This window comes from Camelus ferus, chromosome 10, assembly GCF_009834535.1.
Source record: "Camelus ferus isolate YT-003-E chromosome 10, BCGSAC_Cfer_1.0, whole genome shotgun sequence".
Lineage (NCBI taxonomy): Eukaryota > Metazoa > Chordata > Mammalia > Artiodactyla > Camelidae > Camelus > Camelus ferus.
Window position 1 is genome coordinate 9,335,435 of NC_045705.1, and position 18,395 is coordinate 9,353,829.

Consider the following 18,395-nt stretch of genomic DNA (forward strand, 5'->3'; position numbering starts at 1 on the left):
TCCGTCAGCAGCTGAGCCTGGGACCCTGCTGCAGAGACAGCCCAGCTGGGCATGGATGGAGCCGAGGGCGCAGTTTCATGAACATGGCACGGTGACCTCTGCTCCTGGTGGCTGCAGCCAGGCCACGAGCCCAATTTCAGTTTTGAGGGTTTCTACTTCTGTAAACACTCTGAGGCACGCTGCCTTCACCATTCCAGACCTCCTCTTTCTTACTGCGCTGCTTATCTAATTTAGCCCTCCAGACTGGCAAAGCACAGCACAGCACAACACAGCACATCTCTGATGCACGAGGTAGTGTTTCCTCATTCATCTTGAGTACGAGTCCTTGTCCTCTTCACAGCATCACACAGGGACCCAGCATGGTGTGTCTTCCACAGACCTATACTCACCATATTCTCTTCGTTTTTTTCTCGTCCTTCCTGCAAAGCTAATGTCATACAGACTGAGTCAGAAGAATCACAAGAGATATATTTCTCATTAATGCATTTGTTTAATAATACTGAGAGCCGATTGTGCCCCAGGCTCTATGCCAAGTGATGGGGATATAGTTGTGGGCAAACAAGTTCAGTGCCTTCTCTCATGGAGGGAGAACATGACAGATACAAACAAACAAGTATGTAATTATAAAATGTAATGAGAACATTGAAAACTTAGGAGTGTCAGGAAAGCATATAACAGATGGAATAGTTAAGAAAAGCGTCCCTGAGAAGGTGACATTTAAGCTGAAGCCCGAGAGAGAACATAGTGGACATTCATTGGTTTTGGTCATCTTCGATCCACTTTCTCTTCTTTTGGTAACGACATCTGCTGATTGTCTCTGGAGGCTTTCATTCAGGGAGTCCCATTCTTCTTGGGTTGGGGTTATGACCAAGCTAGGTCATGTGATCAAGCCAGGTCAAGCTGGCTTTCATTCAGGGCTTGGAATTTTGAGTGGAGTGATGCAGGGACAGAAAAAATCGGAGCGGGCAGTGTGCTCAGTGATGGGTAGAGACAAACCAATGCCTCTGGAGGGCCAGATGAAGGGTTTGCATTTTATCCTAAATGCACAGGAAGGCTATAAAGACATTTTGAGCACCAGAGGATACTTTTAGTAAAAACCAACATCTCAAAGGAAAAGCAACCCAGTAAACAATTCAATCCAATCAACAGTGTAAAGATCTCTGAATTGGTCATCTCAGTTTTGCTCTGAGCCACTTCCAGGACACTGGGAATTTATAAGGTTCTTCTAAATCTCTTAGCTTCAGCTTCCTCATCTATGAAATGAGGCAGTGTGCAGTTGATCTCTCACATCCCTTCCTTCTCTGATGTTTCATGATCTATAGTGAAATCTTCTCAAATTGCACAAGGTGTCCACCATTAAGAAGTTTATAACAAAAGAGGAGAGAGAAATACCCAGCCTCTATAGTACCTGTTGTGTTCCATGGAGTTAAGAGTGTTTAAAGTAGTTTATAAGCCCATTTTGCAAGCTCATTTTCCTGTTGGCTACAAAAGGATTTTATCCAGTACTCGGCTCAGGAGCCATTCAATGAAGAGCTTTAAAAGAAGGCATTACTTAAAGTGTGACACTCTGCTAAACTGAGACATATTAACTCCAACTGAATGCTTCATGAGAGAAAACACTAGCGAGACTGCTAACTCTCGGTTGACTTTCACCAAGACCCTGCAATGGTTGAAATGCCTGTGTGTGATGTGTGTATCAGTTATCTCTTGCTACCAACACTTAATGGCTTAAAACAACCACCGTTTTATCTCTTACGACTCTTGGATTGGCTGGATCATTTTTGGCTAGTCTTTCCCGGGCTTACTTATGTGGCTGCATTCAGCTGGTGGGTTGGCTGGTGCTGCTACAGATGGGATGGCAAGCCTTTCTCTGTCTGGATATTTCATTTTTAAGGAAGTTGGACCAGGTTTCTTCACTTTCTTCACAGCCTTTCAAGAGGGCAAGAAGCAAGGCACAAATGCTCACCGAACATCCCTGCTTTTGCCTTCTTTACCGATGACCCAGTGGCCAAAGGATGTCACATGGCCGAGCCCAGGGTTAATATGGGACGGGGCTGCACCAAGGGCATGGATAGGAGGTGTGATTCATTAGAGGTCATTAATGTAACAGGGTGTGAATTTTCCCTCTTAGATATGCATTGCTAGTTATGCAACTTTAACTTACGGTGCTTTCCCAAAGACACAATGTACATGTTATTACTAGTGTGAGGAATCATTTGGAGTCACCTTATTAAGGGACTGAATTCTACATCAAATGGCTCTGCTTGCCTCATAAACTTATTCATTAATTTTTAGCAGTGGCCTTGGAAAGTTATGTACATAATATTTAGAGGAAAAAGACATTTACAATTATAATGAATTAAAGCAATCTATACTGCAGTATCACTGCCCCAATTTGGAACTTGAGGCTTGCTAATTTCATACCAGCATCATCTGTCTCCTCCCAATCGCTCTGCCTTAGTATGTGCATGCCTGACATGCACTCGATCTCAAATTCCTTCGAGGGCAAGAATCCTACCTCACACATGTTTGTTTCCCTCACGCTTCCAGCACTTACAATACTCTGTAGATGCTCCCAAAATGCTTGCTGAATAAATGAATTAATACTTGCCTTTTATTAAACACTTATATGTCCCAGGGACTTTATTCACAGACTGGCTCACCAATTCTCTCAGTGTCACAGGTAAGTGTTATCCTCCACAGTTTACAATTGAGATAGGGACAGAAAGCCCAAGGTAGACGGGCTAGGATTCCAGCCCAGTCCCATCTGATACCTCTTCATTGCACCCACTGCTGCTTTCCTTGTAGAGCAGGAAGGGAACTGTCAGATTTGAAAAGGTGGCCTCAAGTTGTTGAGAGAGGGTCAAAGAGAAAACAGAAGAGGCTGTCGATAGATAGGAGGGGACTGTAAACGTTCAAAACAAACACTTGTTCATTAAGAAACTGGCCATTGAAACCCAGGTGGAAAACCTATAGAAGAGCCAGTTCTACGGCTCTTAAAAAACCCGGCAGGTTAATTCCTGGGGGTGGGGAGAGGAGGGACTGGAAAGATCTTACTCTCAGGCCTGGTTCTGTTGGGCAGGTGACAGTACCACGCACACAAGGGTATTAAGGTTGTCCTCAGATGAAACGGTAGCCATTATTTTACATTTGCCTATTGTTTTTATTACCTACTAGATCAGTAATAACGCTAACAGTAGCTACCATATAGATACTACAGTATAGATGGGGTGGAGGGGCTGTGCAAAGTGCTTTATATACAATGCATGATGTCCATTAATCCTCACAACAACCCTATGAGTAGATTTTATTGTTCGTAGAGATGAGGTAACTGCCCAGGGAGATGCGCTTTCCCGAGAGTTCTCAGCGTTTAAGTGGTCGATCTAAAACCTGAGTCTGTTTAACTAAAAGCCCTGAATAACATTGAGCTGTGGGGCCTTGCGCGGCTTTGGTGCGGGTTGCGGGGGTGGGGCGGCGGGGAGAACGTTGTGAATACTATTTATTCATGCAAAGCTGCGCACGTGTGTGTAATTTACAAAAAACAAATCCAGGTCGGGATACCTGTCCTCCAGAGGTTTAAAAGCCTACGTGGGTGGAGAGCGGCCCAAATCTCTACTCGCGCATTCACTCCTTCGCTCCCTCAAGAAGTATTTATTGCGCACTTGGGTATTCCAGGCAGGGCGCTAATCTAGCTCCAGGAGAGAGGATGATGAACACGAGAGACTTGGTGTTTGTTCCCCGAACCCGATTTCACTTTCTCGTGGGCGAGGCATTCGGATTCAGAGAAGCAGGAAATGTATCAACCCAGGTTGGGAGGGGAGGGCGGGGCACGACCCGCACCGGCTGCGCGGGCGCGGGAGGGAGGGCGCCGAGCAGCTGGGTGGTCAGGGCAGGCTCCCCGGAGGCGGCGGCGAGCTCGGGGCCGGCACGCGGGAGGGTCTCAGGCCTTGCGGAGCCCGCGGGGCGGAGAGCGTGGAGGAGGGCCGGGGGCGGGGCTGGCGGGGGCGGGGGCGGGGGTGGGCCGGGACCGGGCCCGGGCCCGGGGGCGGGGCGGCCGGCGAGTTAGGGTTAGGGCTAGAGGATTCGGCTTCCCGGCGGCAGAGGGCGCCTGGCGCTGCGGTCCGGCGCGCCAGAGCCGCCCGCGCGGGCGCCGAGAGGAGAGGCGAGGCGAGGCGGGGAGCGCGAGCGGCGGCAGCCACTGCCACGTCTTCCCGGCAGTGGCGGCGGCGGCGCGGGAGGAGGTGAGCGGCGGCCGCGCGGGCGGGCAGGCGGGCCGGGAGCGGCGCGGGCGGGCACCGGGCGGGCGGGCACCGGGTACCGGGCTGGGGTGCCGGTGTCGGGACAGCGCGGTTCCCGCCACGCCGGCTCCGCCTGCGTGCCGTGCGGACGGCCGAGGCCCGGGCGCCGAGCGGGTCCCGAGCGCAACTCGTGCCGGCGGGGTGGGCGGGGGCCGAGGGGACGCGAGCCCGCCCGCCCGCCCGCCCGCCGCGGCGCCGGACGCGGGATCCTCGCAGCTGCGGGGCCGGGAAAAGTTGGGGCGGACCGTAAGCCCGCCTGGGCCGGGCGGGAAGTGCGGGTGCGCGGCGGACTCCAGGGGGCGGAGGGCCGCGGTGAGAGGGGTCCCGGGCCGGGAAGGCGGGAGACGCGGGTCCGTTGCGGGCGGGGAGAGAGAGGGGGTGCGCTCAGGGTCTCGGGCTGGAGTGGGGAAGTGTTCGGCTGGGGCCCTGCGGGTGAGGAGGGAGGGGACCCCACTGCGGGGCGGCCGCTGCGGGGACGGGAGGCGAGCCGGTGGCGGGGTAGAGCGGTGGGGAGTGGGCTTTGCCTCCTCGCCGCCTCTGTTGGGGCAGACCCTGAGAGGGGTCAGGCTCAGAGTTGGGGACGCCAGTGGCATCTGAAGACCCGGTGGGGAGTTCCTGTAACCGGTGGAGGAGGGAGCGGCGCTGTGCTTCCTCTACCGCTTCGGGTCAAATACCGCCCCTCTGCATCTGCCAGGTTCACCTCCCAGACTGCAGTGCTTTTGTCCTGGGGAAGTTGAGGAGGGACCCCTGAGTGGATGAGATATTTAGGAGTTCCAAGGTGAGTAGGATTGGACTGCATGAAATCGTAACTGTTGCCAGGAGCTGTCTAAAAACCCAACTCTGACCTCCTCCCACACCCACTCACCCCGTTCCCAGTACCCGCAAAGTCTGGATTTCCTGGGCTGGGCGAGCAGATCCCCAAAGCCCAGCAGCACATCTGCTCACAGGGTCGTGGGTATCCTGAAGCGGAATAAGACGTGGCCTTTTATTCTCTGGGACTGAGGTTGGCTGTTTCAGAAACAAGTGGAGATGCTGGATGCTTTATTAAAATAATCTGTGTGGTGCCCCTTGACGATGGAGATGAATCATACTAGCTTTTTTTTTCCCCCAAATAAACTTTGTATTCAAGACACAAGTATGCCAGGTCATTTGCAACAGCGATAGAGCTGGAGACCCACACTCTGGGCCTGAGCCCTGGTGCTAGTCCTAGTGTTATTAGCAAGGGTTGTGACCGGGGATGAGTCACTTCCCCTCTCTGGAACTCAGTTTCCTCATCTGTGAAGTGGGGTATAAATAAAGAGCTAGACAGCCTGATGGAGGCAGGAGTAGGCTTCTGAGGGAGACTGAAATCTTTTTCCTCATGAAACTAGATGGGCCACAGAAAATGGGCCACAACCTGTTATAAAGAAATTAGGATGGACTCAAAACAGCTGAGAAGCAAGGAAGACTGCAAAACATAAAACAAAACCAAAACTTACAATACTTGTACTAGATTTACAGTATGAGATACTGTTCTCATGCAGGAAGTCTCTTGCAGGCTGTCCAGCTGTCATTACTGTAAGGTATTTAACTGTGCTTAAAAATTTTTCATGTCTCATCGGTGGACCTGAATTTTTTTTTTTAACCTTCAAGCCTAGAGCGGATGCTCAGTGGGACTGGTCTTGGCACAGCCTTACTCAAAGGACGTCCCCAGGATCTGTCATTGCCAAAGTCTGTAGGATTTCCTTCTGTCTGATTGATGCTGTGCTCCTGGTACCACTGCCCTTCTGTCATCCTTTCCATCGTGACTTGAGAAGTGGTGAGCTGATTCCTGTTGCGCCTGGCATTTCTGAACTTCCCAGGTTTCTTTTCAAGTGAGTGAAATTAGTAAGCAAACAGTGCATTAGAGGCAGCACATTAAAAACAGCTCTGGGTAGTAAGGTGTCTACCTCACCCCTATTCCCCAGACCCCCGGGCAGCCTCTCACTAGACCTTCTGGGCCACCTGCTGGCCATCTCGTTTTGGACTCTGAGTGTCATCGCAGAGTTGAAATGACGTGGCTGAGTCAAACAGCGCATTCATGATCAAGCCATGGTACTGGGAGAGGAGGATTATAATTTTTTTTTTGTATTTTATCATAACTCAATGTTCCTGTCCTTCTGTTCTCTTCCATTAGATTTCAAAATCCATATTGGGTTTGACCACATCATTTTCAGTAATCCTTTTCTGTCAGTTTCTTGGAAGTGGCTGTTAGTGGTTATCTCTGAGTTTGAGGTAGTGGTAAAATTGTATCCTCTCCAGCAGGTAATTAAGTTGAATCTTTAAGATATCTATAGTGTATATGTGTGTGTGTGTGTGTATAAATAACTGAGGGCTGTTAAATTAATAGCAATCATGATGCTAATAATAGTCATCATCTGAGCCCATAAGTCTATCAGGCACTGTGAGATGAGGAAACAAAGCTTAGACAGGATACAGCTGTAAGTGTTGCCACTAGCTTACACAAGTTACTGATGGTCTTTGCAACCAAATAGCATTTTTGCGAGAGTGGAAAAGGAATTCTTAGCTATCATACAGGTTTGTGATATTAAATGAGATGATGTATATGAAATGCAATGTGTAAACTGTAAAGGGCCTTCCAACTTGGGACAGTGTTTTAACACAAGCATTTGGGGGCACTGGAAGCTTATGAGTCCATGAGTTGTGTCTGGTAGGCTTGGGGTATACATGCTGATCCCTCTGAGCCCGGTTTCTGAGTATGTAAACTCAGGGTGATATTGTCTGCCTTGCGTTAAATGAGATACACTTGGGAATTGCAGGGGATGTGGTTGTCATCCAGCCCTTTCCCTCCACTTACCACAGGCACTCAGGGTAGTGGGATTGGTTAAGTTTTCCAGTAGGAATTGTCCTTGAGGGAGAAAGGCTTTTGAAGTACATTTTTGTACTTATGAATCGTTCTTTTAGCTGTTGCCTTCCCACCCCCACCTGCAGCACATTCAGTGAGCGTTCCAGGCCCCAGCGTCATCCAAAAGGAGGGAATTGACCCAAACCAGAAACCAGAAAAGACAGATCTTCGTTAGGAGTTTGAAGATGGATGTAGCTCCTTTCCCTTTGCCTATTTTATGCCCTTCTCTCCTTTTTTATTCGTTTTGTTGGGCAGGGAAAAGATACTGAATTTGGGGGTTTCTAGCTGAAAGGGGACATTGTTAGTGTAAGTTGGGGGAGTGGGTGCAGGGCAGATATGGGCCAGGAAGGAGATGAGAGAGTTGGTTTGACAGTAAAATCTGGAAAGTTTGGCATGGGGGACATCTCTGTTAGATGTAGGATTTGGCTAAATATGGGGCCAATATCCATCTCGTCCTGTAAGACTCTCTTGTGGGGCTTTGAAGTTTCTGTGCTCCAGGCAGGTTTTGACTGGTGGCGGCGGCACTGTAAATGAGTTTCCATAGTAAGTTGTGTGGGGAAAAGGAAATTAAATTCCAGGAGGGTGTTTGTTGTGACTGATGCCAGAATTTCTCTGAGAATTTTATTAAGATTCAGTCAGTCTATAAAAGTACTTCCTCATTCTCTGAAGATATTAATTAAGAAATAGCTTTAAAAAAAAAAAACCAGAAGTGTCTCCTTTGTGAGCCTTTAAAATGTAATCTTCCTAAATCTTTGGGAAAAAATGAAGTCTAAAAAAATCCCAGAGCCATAGATTTTAAAAGCAGTTCCTCCCCAAAGTACTGTTTGCCTTCTCTTCCTGTCTCTTCCCTCCTCTTGCATTATTTTGATAATGAGTTAATTTTGGTTTCTTTCACATTTTGGTAGCCTCATTTTTCTGTTTATGACCTTTAATTTTTAGATCTCAAATGTGTCTTCTTTTCCCTTGAGTTTCTGGGATTCATTCGCTGCGGGGTGGCAGCACAGCGAGGCGGTGAGGAGGGCAGACTCAGGAGCCAGGCTGGGGACAGGAGAGTCGCGGTGCTTCTTGGAGACCAGGCTCTCCGCAATCTGGATGGGCCCCCGCCGTGGCCCTGGAGGCCGATCGCGTTATTCCTGTCGCACAGATGAGGAAATGGGCACAGAAACGCATGGGTCCACGTAGCCAGCCGGGCGTGAGTCTGAGTGGCAGCCGTGATCTCTGCATGCCACACCTGCCCTGCCAGGTCGGACTCCACCTGTGGGCTGGGGCTTCATTAAGGGAGTGAAGGTCAGGTCTGTGCTTTAGAAAGGTGGCCCCATGGGCTGCGTGGAATAGGAAATGAGTAGAGAAACGGGGCCATCGGGGTCACTGGCATGAGAGAGGACAGGCTTGAACCAAAGGCAGTAAGATGGTGGCAGTGGTCAGCGTGGATGGTGCTCGGTCCTCTGGACGCAGGGTTGAGACAGGGAGGAGTCAAATCCCAGCCACTCTTTTCCTCTCCTCACCCCTCCCAGCGCCGTCATCGCTGCAGGCTGGGTACTGGAGATGCTAACTGTGCAGACCAAAAGCCATCCTTGTAGAAACCAAAATCGCCTCTTAAGGCCTCTTGTGAGAGCCAGAGAAACGAGCCTGAGTAGAACCCCAAAGTGCCTTCCCCTCTCTTTGACCCCCCCCCACCCGCACCCCAGGCCTTATCGTTTCTACCTTTCCTGGAGCATCTTAGGATGGAATTCAACTTCTCAGACCTCATTTAGGGAAATGCTGATTTGGATATTCAGATTTAAAATAAAGGCGTCAAAAGGAAAAATCCCCAAAGAAAGCAGCCTCCCTGGGGTGTAGTTGGCACCCGCTGTTCCCTGGTGGACTCAGTGAACCCCCTGGGAGCGTGGTCCTTGGTTCTGGCTGTTTCCCAGGGGCTGATCTGCCTCTAGGCGGAGGTGATTTGCGGTCACCAAGCCTGCAGAGCCTGGTGGGGAAGCGGGAGTGGTGGTGGGCGAGTTCTCAGTGGTGACCACCCTGGGAGGAGGTGAGACAACCCCCTGAAGGATGCAGCCTCAAAGTGGAGCCGGGCCATGCTCGGGAGAACCAGAGTCAGAGCAGGGGGACGTGACTGGTCCAGGTGGTTAGTGTTCACATTTTCGCCTCGATGATGCACTGTTGCCACGTCAGGACTATGCTGGTCCTACGCCCTCTCCCCTCGTCAGTGCCAGAGTCCATAATAAACTAGCCCGGGCTGCTGTTTTGCAGATTGCATAATACCCGTGCCCTTCAGATGGTTTGTTCTTGCTGGGTCCCAGCCCGTTGGTTGGGTGCCGGTTTTGCTTGGGCTGCATCCTCATTGCGAAGAGGCTGGGAGTTACTTTACTGGACTGGCCACTTCCCGGGGTCCGCAGTCACTGCCGTCTCTGCGGTGACTCACTGCGTAAGACCACTCCCCACCATTTAATGGTCGCCCCTTTCCCTCCAAGATGTGACTTCTTTTCCTGGTCCTGAGGGCAGTCCTCTAGCCGTGGGTTGTTAAAGTGCCCAGTGAGTATGGCGCATTGACAGGGTACCTGTTTTAACGGGAGGGGATGTTGCCCAGGATGTTAGCTGTCAGGCCTCCCTCCTGAACATCATGTCCTAAGCAAAGCCCCTCTGTTTTCTTTTTTGCTGCATATGTGTTTGGGGTGTGTGTTTGTTTTAATTATTACTAGGAAGCAAAAAAAAAAAAAAAAGGATATTTATTTATTAAATGTCCGAATTTACAGAAGTGATACTATGGACTGGCAGAAAAAGCACCTGCACCTTTGTCCAGGTTCCCACTGGTTCATGTCTCCTTGTTCCACATGGTTGCCGCTTTGTTGGCAGAGCTGTCTGATTTGTGTACTGGTTGAGTTTGGATTTCAGTATTGAGTTGAAAAGAGGCCTGCCTGGTTGTTTGCCGAAGTGGAGGGACTGGAACGGTTTGGCTCCGGGCTGCCAGCCTTGGCTCTCCCTGCAGCCCCAGGAGCCTGGCACGTGGTGCCTTTGTCGGGCAGGTGGAGTTTGGCCAGGCCGTTCCTTTGCCTTAGCCTGGGAGCAGCTCTGCTGGTGGCAGCGGTGGCCTCCCCTCTGCTGTAGGAAAGGGAATTCTCTCTTAATCCTGGCTTTCACTTTCTTCTCATCCTATGGGAGTGAGAGGGAGGAAAGTCTTGGAGCCAAGTTCAGGGCAGGACAGGTTTGCGGCTTCCACAAAGCTTTTACAGAAGTTTTCCTCTGATCCCACATTTCTCTTCTGCCCTGTTGATCCTGACTTGGTCCATCATCTGGGGCTTAGAGGCTGCACTTGAAGTGTATCAGTCACTCTTGGGAAGACTTTGGAGTGTGGCACCAAAACTTGTTTGGATTGATGTGACAATTTCACATCAGAGCATGACCTCTGTTTTGGTGGTGGTGGCTTTTAATCAGTTCAGTTGCTTTTTTTAAAATGATACAGATAATACATATGATGCTCTCCCATTCACATAGTGAAGTACATTGCAGAAAATGTAGCACCCTCCGCCTCCCTGCTGGGTCCTCAGAAGTAACCAGTCGTAGCAGTCTGATGCATATCCCAAAACTGTCCATCAGTCTGTACTCACACAGCTACATATAGTTTTGTTTCTTTTGTAAGCATAAGTCTGATGCATCATGTATATTGTTTCACTATTTTGTCTTTTCACATAATGTAAGATCTTGTAGATCTTTTCATGCGTGTGGTTCTTTTAATTTGTCTGCAGAATGTTTTATAGTACAGATACCTCACAATTTATAAGTCAGTCCCCCATTGATAGTTGTATAAACTAACTCATTAGTTTTGCCATTTAGTCTTCATACATATGTACTGTTATGCACATATGCACGTGTTTCTCGGCGTGGAATTGGTGTGCCACGGGTTCTACACGTAAACTGTCACAGTAGTCCCTACACTGTGTTCTCGAGGGCTGTCCTGCTTTAAACTGCCAACAGTGTCTGAGGCTGCCCATTTGCCCACAGGTTGCCATTCTGCTCGGTGATGGAAATGGCCAGTGTTTAGTAGGCATCTAATCCATCCCAGTGCGGCTGTCAGATTCATTTGGCTTCTGGATCTTAGTGGGCGGGTCCGTCATAGCTGGAGGATGAGGGAGCTGAGCCCCCCAGGACCAAGGACTGAGGCCCAAGGCTCTGCTCTGGGTGGCGGGAGCGTCCTGCTGCCAGGGGTGGCAGCGTGGCCCTGGAAGCGATCGCTCTTGGTGTCACGTCCTCTGCGCTTTCCCCAGAGGCTGGCTGCTGTAACAGAACACTTAATTTGGCGTAACCTGCCAGAGTCTGCGAGCCTCTCCCCGAGGAAGCGAGCCTGTGTGAGTGGTAGCACGTTGATGCTGGTTCTGGTCTGCGCGGCCAAGTTGGGGGCGGGGGGAGTTGAACTGGGCGGGGGGGGGGTGCATTTAAAGATCACTTGCCGGAAAGCCAGACTCCCTTGTTTCTGGAACAGCCTCCACGCACGTGGTGAAGAGAGATTCTGTGCGCGGTGGGGCTTTCCTTCCAGCGGCGTGGTGCTCTGTCCCCCTCTCTCCCGGCTTCTATGTGGGACTACTGTGACAGTTTGTCCCTGAGCAGGGACTCTTGGAAGGGGTTCTCGGGGCCTGACCTGCTGGAGGGGGCATCTGGAAGTCCTGACAAATAGGCTCACTGGGCCGTCCCTGCAGGCTGAGCGGCCCGTGGGTTTTGGGGGGCTCTGACTTGCTGAATGATGGTGTCCTTTACCTGCTGTTCAAAGGGGGCCACAGGGAGAAGGTGTGGTGGAGGGGGCAGTGAGGGGATGGGGTGAAGAGATTCTAGGGTCCTTTCCAGCCCCACTCAGTCGTTTGTGGCTGTGTGACTTATGCAAAGTTACTCTTTCTCCTTGGGCCTCGGCTTCCTTATCTGTAAACCGGGAATAACGTTAGTACCTTCCTCACAGGGTCGTTGGGGGGATTAAGAGAGTCATGTTTGTAAAGCTCTGAGCACATTACCTAATAAGTAAGCACTCGGTAATTGTAAGTAACTACTACTCTTAATTTGTGTTCTCCTTTCCTTAATAAGTAACTTTAAACACATGAATGTGTATTATGTTTGCTAACTATAAAAACGCACAGAACCTGGTGATGTTAAGGAGTGGGGTCAGGAGATCAGGCGCTGCACAGAGGCGCCCGGATCGGCTGGGGCTGTGGGAGCGTGTTGGGGTGAAGGTGGCAGGTTTGGCAGGAGAGCACGTTTGATGTTCTCCTACACCAGTCCTGCTGTGCAACTCCAGGGCCCCAGAGCAGAGGCCATCCCCTCGTTAGAGTGAGTGCTGGGGACTCTCTGTCTAGCCTCTGCCCGTTGTTTTTAAGGCCAAGCTAGGCCGTGAGAGCTGAAGTGTCTGCCGCTGGCCTGGCCGTCCAGAGCGGAGGTGGGCCCGGTCTCTGTGCCCTGCGGGGTTGAGGCTCTTCCCCCAGCCCAGCTCTCCTCGCTGCCAGGTGCTCCCACTTCCAGATATGAGGAAACAGAACCGTGTGGTGTTGGGTGCTTTGCAGCATCTGCCGTTCGCTGCCCCTGAGGCCCCTCTGAGCTGAGGTTGCCGAAGTGCAGGGAGGTAAAGTCAGGTGTACCCAGGGCGAGGCACGGCTGGGGCTCACACTTGGGTGTCTGCCTGGCTCCAGAGCTCGCGCTTTCCCCTCTGCCTGGTTCCGGTCCTAGCTGTGCTGGCCCCGGGCTGATGTCTGTGCTGGTCTCGTGCCCCTGACCCCAGACGGTGGCAAGTTCATTTGAAGTCCCTGATTTGTTTGCTCATGGTTTAACCAAACCGGAGGCCCAAGACCTGCAGGTTGAGCACAAGGAGGGGGGTACCCGAGGCTCCAAAGCAGCGCCAGCCGCCCAGGTCCAGCTGCACAAAAGAAACCTCATCCTTGGGGTGGAACTCGGTGGGGGGGCCTGGTGTCTGCGGGCCTGGGAGGACCAGATCCCCCAGTGAGAGTGCAGGCAGGCCTGGGCAGACTGTGTGGCTTACAGAGCGCCAGATGTAGTGGCCTGTGACGTGAGTCCAGGTCACGAGTGTGAAAGATGTGCCAGCAAGATAATAGTGGCCTGTGGTGAGAGAGAGATTTCAGTGGTGCGTGGTGGCTGCCAAGGGTGCTGCCCTAAGTGTAAGTCAGCCAGACAGAGACATCGCCTGGGCTCCAGGGGTCTGAGAAGACCTCTCAGAAACGGCACAGATTAAAACAAGCCTTGTTTATCTCTTCGAGAGCAGGTGAATGCGGCTTCTGATCCACCCTCAGCTGCAGGTGAGGACGCCGAAACGGGGGGTTTGGGGGGGTGAGCTGCCTGATTTAGGGTCACGGCCCCGCTGAGGGGATGTGAGCCTGGAGCCAGCCCTTCCTGCGCTCCACCCCACACTCGTGCTCAGTGAGTACTGCATGCAGCAGCTGCCCTGAGGAGCCAGGACTGCTTAACAAATGAGTGAAGCAGGTCCCGATTCAGTTCCAGTCCTGGCTCTTCTGTCTCTGAGCAAAGCTAGGCCATTAGCCCCTCAGTTGCCTTCTGTAGGTTGGGTGTGGCACCCCTGCCTCCCCTCTAAGCTTGTCTTCATTCACTCAGAATCTATTCAGCCAGATGCTGTTCTGGGTGTTGGGTGTTTCACACCAAACCACAGATGTTAAAATCCTCTTCTCTTGGGGCCTGTTGTCTCCTGAAGGGTGACAGACAATCACTGGTTACAGTTCATGGTGTCCGTCCTAGTTTCCTGGCGCTGTAACACAGGCATGCACACTGGACGGTTTAAACAATGGGAACATGCTCCCTCGCAGGCCTGGGGTCCGAGAGGCAATCTGCTCCCTGCTTCTCCCCCAGCTTCTGGTGGTGCCGGCGTTCTCAGAGCCCTGAGCTGTGGCAGCGGCTCTGCCCTCCTCCCTGTGTCTGTGTCCTCTGTTTTCTTAGGACAGGGTCCCTGGATTAGGGCCCACCCTCCTCCTGCGTGTCCTCATCTTAACCACGTCCATCTGCAGAGACCCTGTTTCCAAAAGAGGTCCTGTTCTGAGGTGTCAGGTGGATCTGGGTTGACGGTGGGGACACTGTTTTCCCCAGAACAGTATGGGAGGTGGTGGTGATTGCTGAAAAACCATGGGGGCCCCAGGGCAGGGGGCAGTGAGGTGGTGAACAGTGGTCCAGGCAGGCCTGGCTGAGCAGGTGGTGTCTGAGCTTCCATCTGGAGGAGGGGACGTGGAGAAGGAGCTGAGGTGTGGAGGGACTGCATCCTAGGCAGAGGGGCCAGCAGACACGGAGGCCTTGGTGGGAGTCCCGCGTGTGTGTTGTGTGTGTGTGTGTGTGTGTCAGTGTCAAGGACCGCGTCGGTCCCTGCCGTCTTTGTGAGGCTTTGGCCTTTAGCAGGACGGGAGCTGCTGTTGTGTCTGGGTGTGGACCAGCTCGCTGAGGATTTTTCTGAAGTTCAACGGCCATTGCAGGGCCGTGTCCGTGTGCCTAGGTATTTTGCAGCAGTTGTTTCTCTGCATTTTCTTTTTGAAATGTCAGTGCTCTGTTGACCCTTGCTCCACCACCTTTTCCTGTCTATTCTTTCTCCTTCTAGTTGCCTTTTCACCCACCCGCTTCCCCACACTTAAACCACAAGCACGGAGAAGAGAAAGTAGACAGTAGACAAGGCTGGGGGTCGTCGGTGCTGCCCGGAGGCCTGGTGTGTGTGGCAGCCCCGCTGGGCGCCCTGGGGTCGCCTGGTGAAGGTGCTTCTCGCCCCGGCAGATTTAGAAGATGCTGAGGTCAGTGTGAGCTCAGTGCGCTCAGCTCCCCGCATCCTTCTGTGGATTTAGTCGCTCTGCCGTGAAGAGAGTTGAGTCAGCTGTCTCAGGCAGCAGGCCTCACTTGGCCTTGAAAATGCAGGGCGGGGAGGGACGTGCAGGAGCACCTGTGGAGAGACCAGGGGACTCATCGGGTGGTCATTGCACCCAGCCCTGGGGCCCCCTCTGCTGCCCACTTTGTCACCAGCCTGCAGGGTTCTACTTTGTTCACATTTGCCATAAAAACACTCCGAGTATAGTTATTACAGAGAATAAGGCACTGTGGGCGTGGCTTGCCCTGGGCGTGCTGGCCGGGAGGTCTGAGGTCTGTGCCAGTTTGGTTGGTGTGGTCCTGGAGGAGTCATAACTTCGGATTCCTTGGCATCAGAGCCGAAGGAAATCTCCTTATCTGGCCGACGTTTAATTTCCTCTCCGGGCCTCCAAAGGAAAGGTTCTGGCACGTTTGTGATTAGGGCTGCGGAGAAGTGGGCCGTGGGTGGCCCTGATTTCAGACCCTCTTCCCAGCCACCCCCACGAGGGTGGTGCCAGGAGCAGTCCGTCCGGGGGAGATCTGGGAGGCCGCTGGCACGGCCGCCCCTCTGGGGAGCACCGCTTTGGACGGTAATTACGTGTAAGCGGAGATGGAAATAGAATCTCCCGGCGCCAGGAGCAGCTGCTCCTCTGTAGGATTTCAGGAGCTGCTTTTGGGCGCCACTCCTTCCCCACCTCCCCGCCTCCCAAACAGAACACACCCATCTGACAGCGGGGAAGACTATTCCTAGTTAGAAACGAGCACTGGAAATGTGTTCCACGGGGTTGGGGTTCCTTCCCCAGAGTTATTTCTCGGGGTACTTTCCCAGCACAGCGAAGAGCTTCCTTCTTTGCCAGACTCTCCAGGAAGCTTTGACTCAGGTCTCGCCAGGAGTCTGCAGTGTCTGGCTTCCTTTCCACACTAGAGGCAGAGAGGCCTTGCCCCAGCGTGGGAGCCATGCAGGACACCAAGTGCTCCCATGAAACAGCCTCCTCATCCTGTTCCCATGCGGCCTTTGTCTCGTGCTGACGTGCCCCAGGCGCTTAGTAAACAAGTACTTGTGGATGGGCAGGACTGACTGCATGCAGGCTCTGATGGTTTTACCTTTTTGTTTTTTCAACTGGGCTCCTGGCAGGCAGCATCTGTGAGTAAGCTCAGGGCCGTCAGTGCTCAATCTTTGGCTGCATATTGGGACTGGTCCCATCCCTGCGGCCTTGGGACGGTCACTTGCCTCCCTGGGCCTCGGTTTTCTCATCCTTCACCTGGGGATTGCATGCAGTGGTTGTCACGCATGTCTCCTTCCTTGCGTCCCCCGCAGCCCTTTGATGGGTCCTGGGGTGATTTGCAAGCACTGACTTCCCTGGTCACCGTGGGAGCTGCTTGAGGGCAGCGGGAATATGAGCTCTTTGTCCCGGGGAGCCTGGCATATGCAGAGCGCCCACAGAGCTCCCCGGTCGCCCTTGTCCTGCTTGGCCAGACCCCAGAGTCTTGCTTTCCGGGTGAACATTGACAGGAGGCGGGGACAGGTGGTGGGGGTTGGGTATGACTCCAGGGCAGGCGTCCCCACAGTTGTTCAGCGTGAGCTCCTTGTTCCTGTCTCAAGTTTCATGCAACTTTTGATCCTTGCCCTGGACAAAGTCCCTTTATATCTGGATGTTGTCGTGACAATTGGTTTTACAATTACTAGTAAGTAGGAAAGAATGGATCATGATGACAAAATTATCTGTACATTGCATTCTAAATTTAAGAAATGTCTATGCATTGGGAAAACACTATAAAGAATTTTATTTCAGTGGTTGTCTCCGGGTCTTGGTATTACAAGAGATTTTTGATCTGTCTATTTTTTGGCGTTTTCTATGGTCAGCATGTGCTATCTATATAATATGAGCTATTAAAATTACTATAAATAATCAGTAGCTGTTTAGTAGGGGTTAATATGTGCTCCACGCTGCAAGAACTTGCCATTACAGTCTTATTTACTCCTCGCTATGAACCTGTGAGATCTTTTTTTAAATACAGATGTGAACCTGTTTTATTTTATTGTGGTGAAATATATGTAAGACTTACCTTTTAAACCATTTTTAAGTTCTGTGAAGTATATTCACTGTGAGATCCTTTTTTTTTAACCCTTTATTTTATAAATGAGGAAGCTGAGGCTTAGAGGAACAAAGCTGCCTAAGGTCACAGAGAGTAAGTAGTTCCAGAGATGGGAAGTGGACCCGGGGTGCTGGGACTCAGAAACCTGGCATCTGGCTTGTGGCTGCTGGAGTCCGTGATGACTCACCCTGCCCCGTGCCCATCGCTTGTTTGCAGAAAGCCACCCCTTGAGTGTGTGTCTCTCCGTGAAAGCTCTAGTGCTGGCCTTTGTTTATTTACAGGGAGGTGGGCGGTCAGCCTGGCTCGGGGCGTGAGTGGCTGGCATAGGTGCCCTGCCGACGGGGCCAGGGACGGTGGTCTCTGCACTCCTGCTTGTCTCTGTTAGGCAGGGTGAGGCGTTGGGGCTGCTGTGAGGGCGAGGAGGTGTTAGGGTTCTGTCTCTAGAAGGTGCTGAGCACTGGGGGCAGTGGAAAGAGCGGTGGTCTAGATAGAGCTCAGATACCCGGCTTCGTCAGGCCTGGGTGCGCCGTGCAGGCTGATTTTAGAGACAGGACGTTGAACTTGGAATTGGAAGGTCTGTGATGTGGTAGACATGCTTTGGCCTCAATTTCCTTATTTCTAAGTGGGTGAGAAAAATGCTTGTTCTGCTTGCCTCCCGTGATTGTAGACGATTAAATGTCATGATGTTGGGGGAACGCGCTGAATAAACTAAGGGCTATTGGGTCAGTTTCTAGGATGGGACTTCTGAGTGCTCAGTGGTGTGGGGAGAGTGTGTGGGGTCGACCCTGGAGACGTGAGGAGGATGGATTAGGATGTGAAGGGTAGCAGGTTTGCTCTGGCTTGTTTTCTTTGTTTTTTACCATGAGCTTGCTTCTTCCACCATCACTTAGTTGGTGAAATGCAGTGTTCTGTTGTCTGCCTAGCACTGTATGTTGAAATGCCCTGGGATTTTACTGGCATGTGACTCTGCCAAGGTCCTTGGATTTACCCTCCCAAGGCTCACATCTCCCCAGTGAAATGAATTGTAAGTGGAGGAGATCGTTTTGTAACTACATGGTGGTTGAAACTATGCAGCAGCTTTCTGTGGTCTTGTGTGTCTTCCTTGTTTTAACAGCAAGTATCAGTCTGTCTGTTTCTGTTTTCCAATCTTGAGCGGCCAAGCATGTAAGTGGGCTGGGACCCAGAGGACTGTCACTGGTGGGGGATGGCACTCATCTTCTCATGGGGGGCGCAGGGCTTGCTTCTCGCTGACCCAAGACACGGTGTTGTGCGAGACATTACAGAGTATTGAGATACAG

General features: G+C 51.8%; 1 protein-coding gene across 19 annotated transcripts in view; it reads left to right on the plus strand.

The window, feature by feature from the left end:
- The first annotated feature begins 1,427 nt into the window (after window positions 1-1,427).
- SMCO4 (single-pass membrane protein with coiled-coil domains 4) overlaps window positions 1,428-18,395 on the plus strand; it is a 56,790-nt gene continuing 39,822 nt past the window's right edge. For 7 of the 19 annotated variants that reach the window (XM_032488352.1, XM_032488351.1, XM_032488353.1 and 4 more), the window contains exons 1-2: window positions 4,108-4,241; window positions 4,993-5,076. Coding sequence is in view for 6 of the 19 variants with exons in the window: in XM_032488348.1 (XP_032344239.1) it covers window positions 16,398-16,686 (289 nt within the window). In the remaining 13 variants the exon portion in view is untranslated. Of the gene's footprint in view, window positions 1,433-4,090; window positions 4,242-4,992; window positions 5,077-13,284; window positions 13,467-16,159; window positions 16,687-18,395 lie in introns of those variants that run through there. The other 12 variants (XM_032488359.1, XM_032488360.1, XR_004323085.1 and 9 more) reach the window with 10 other exon arrangements.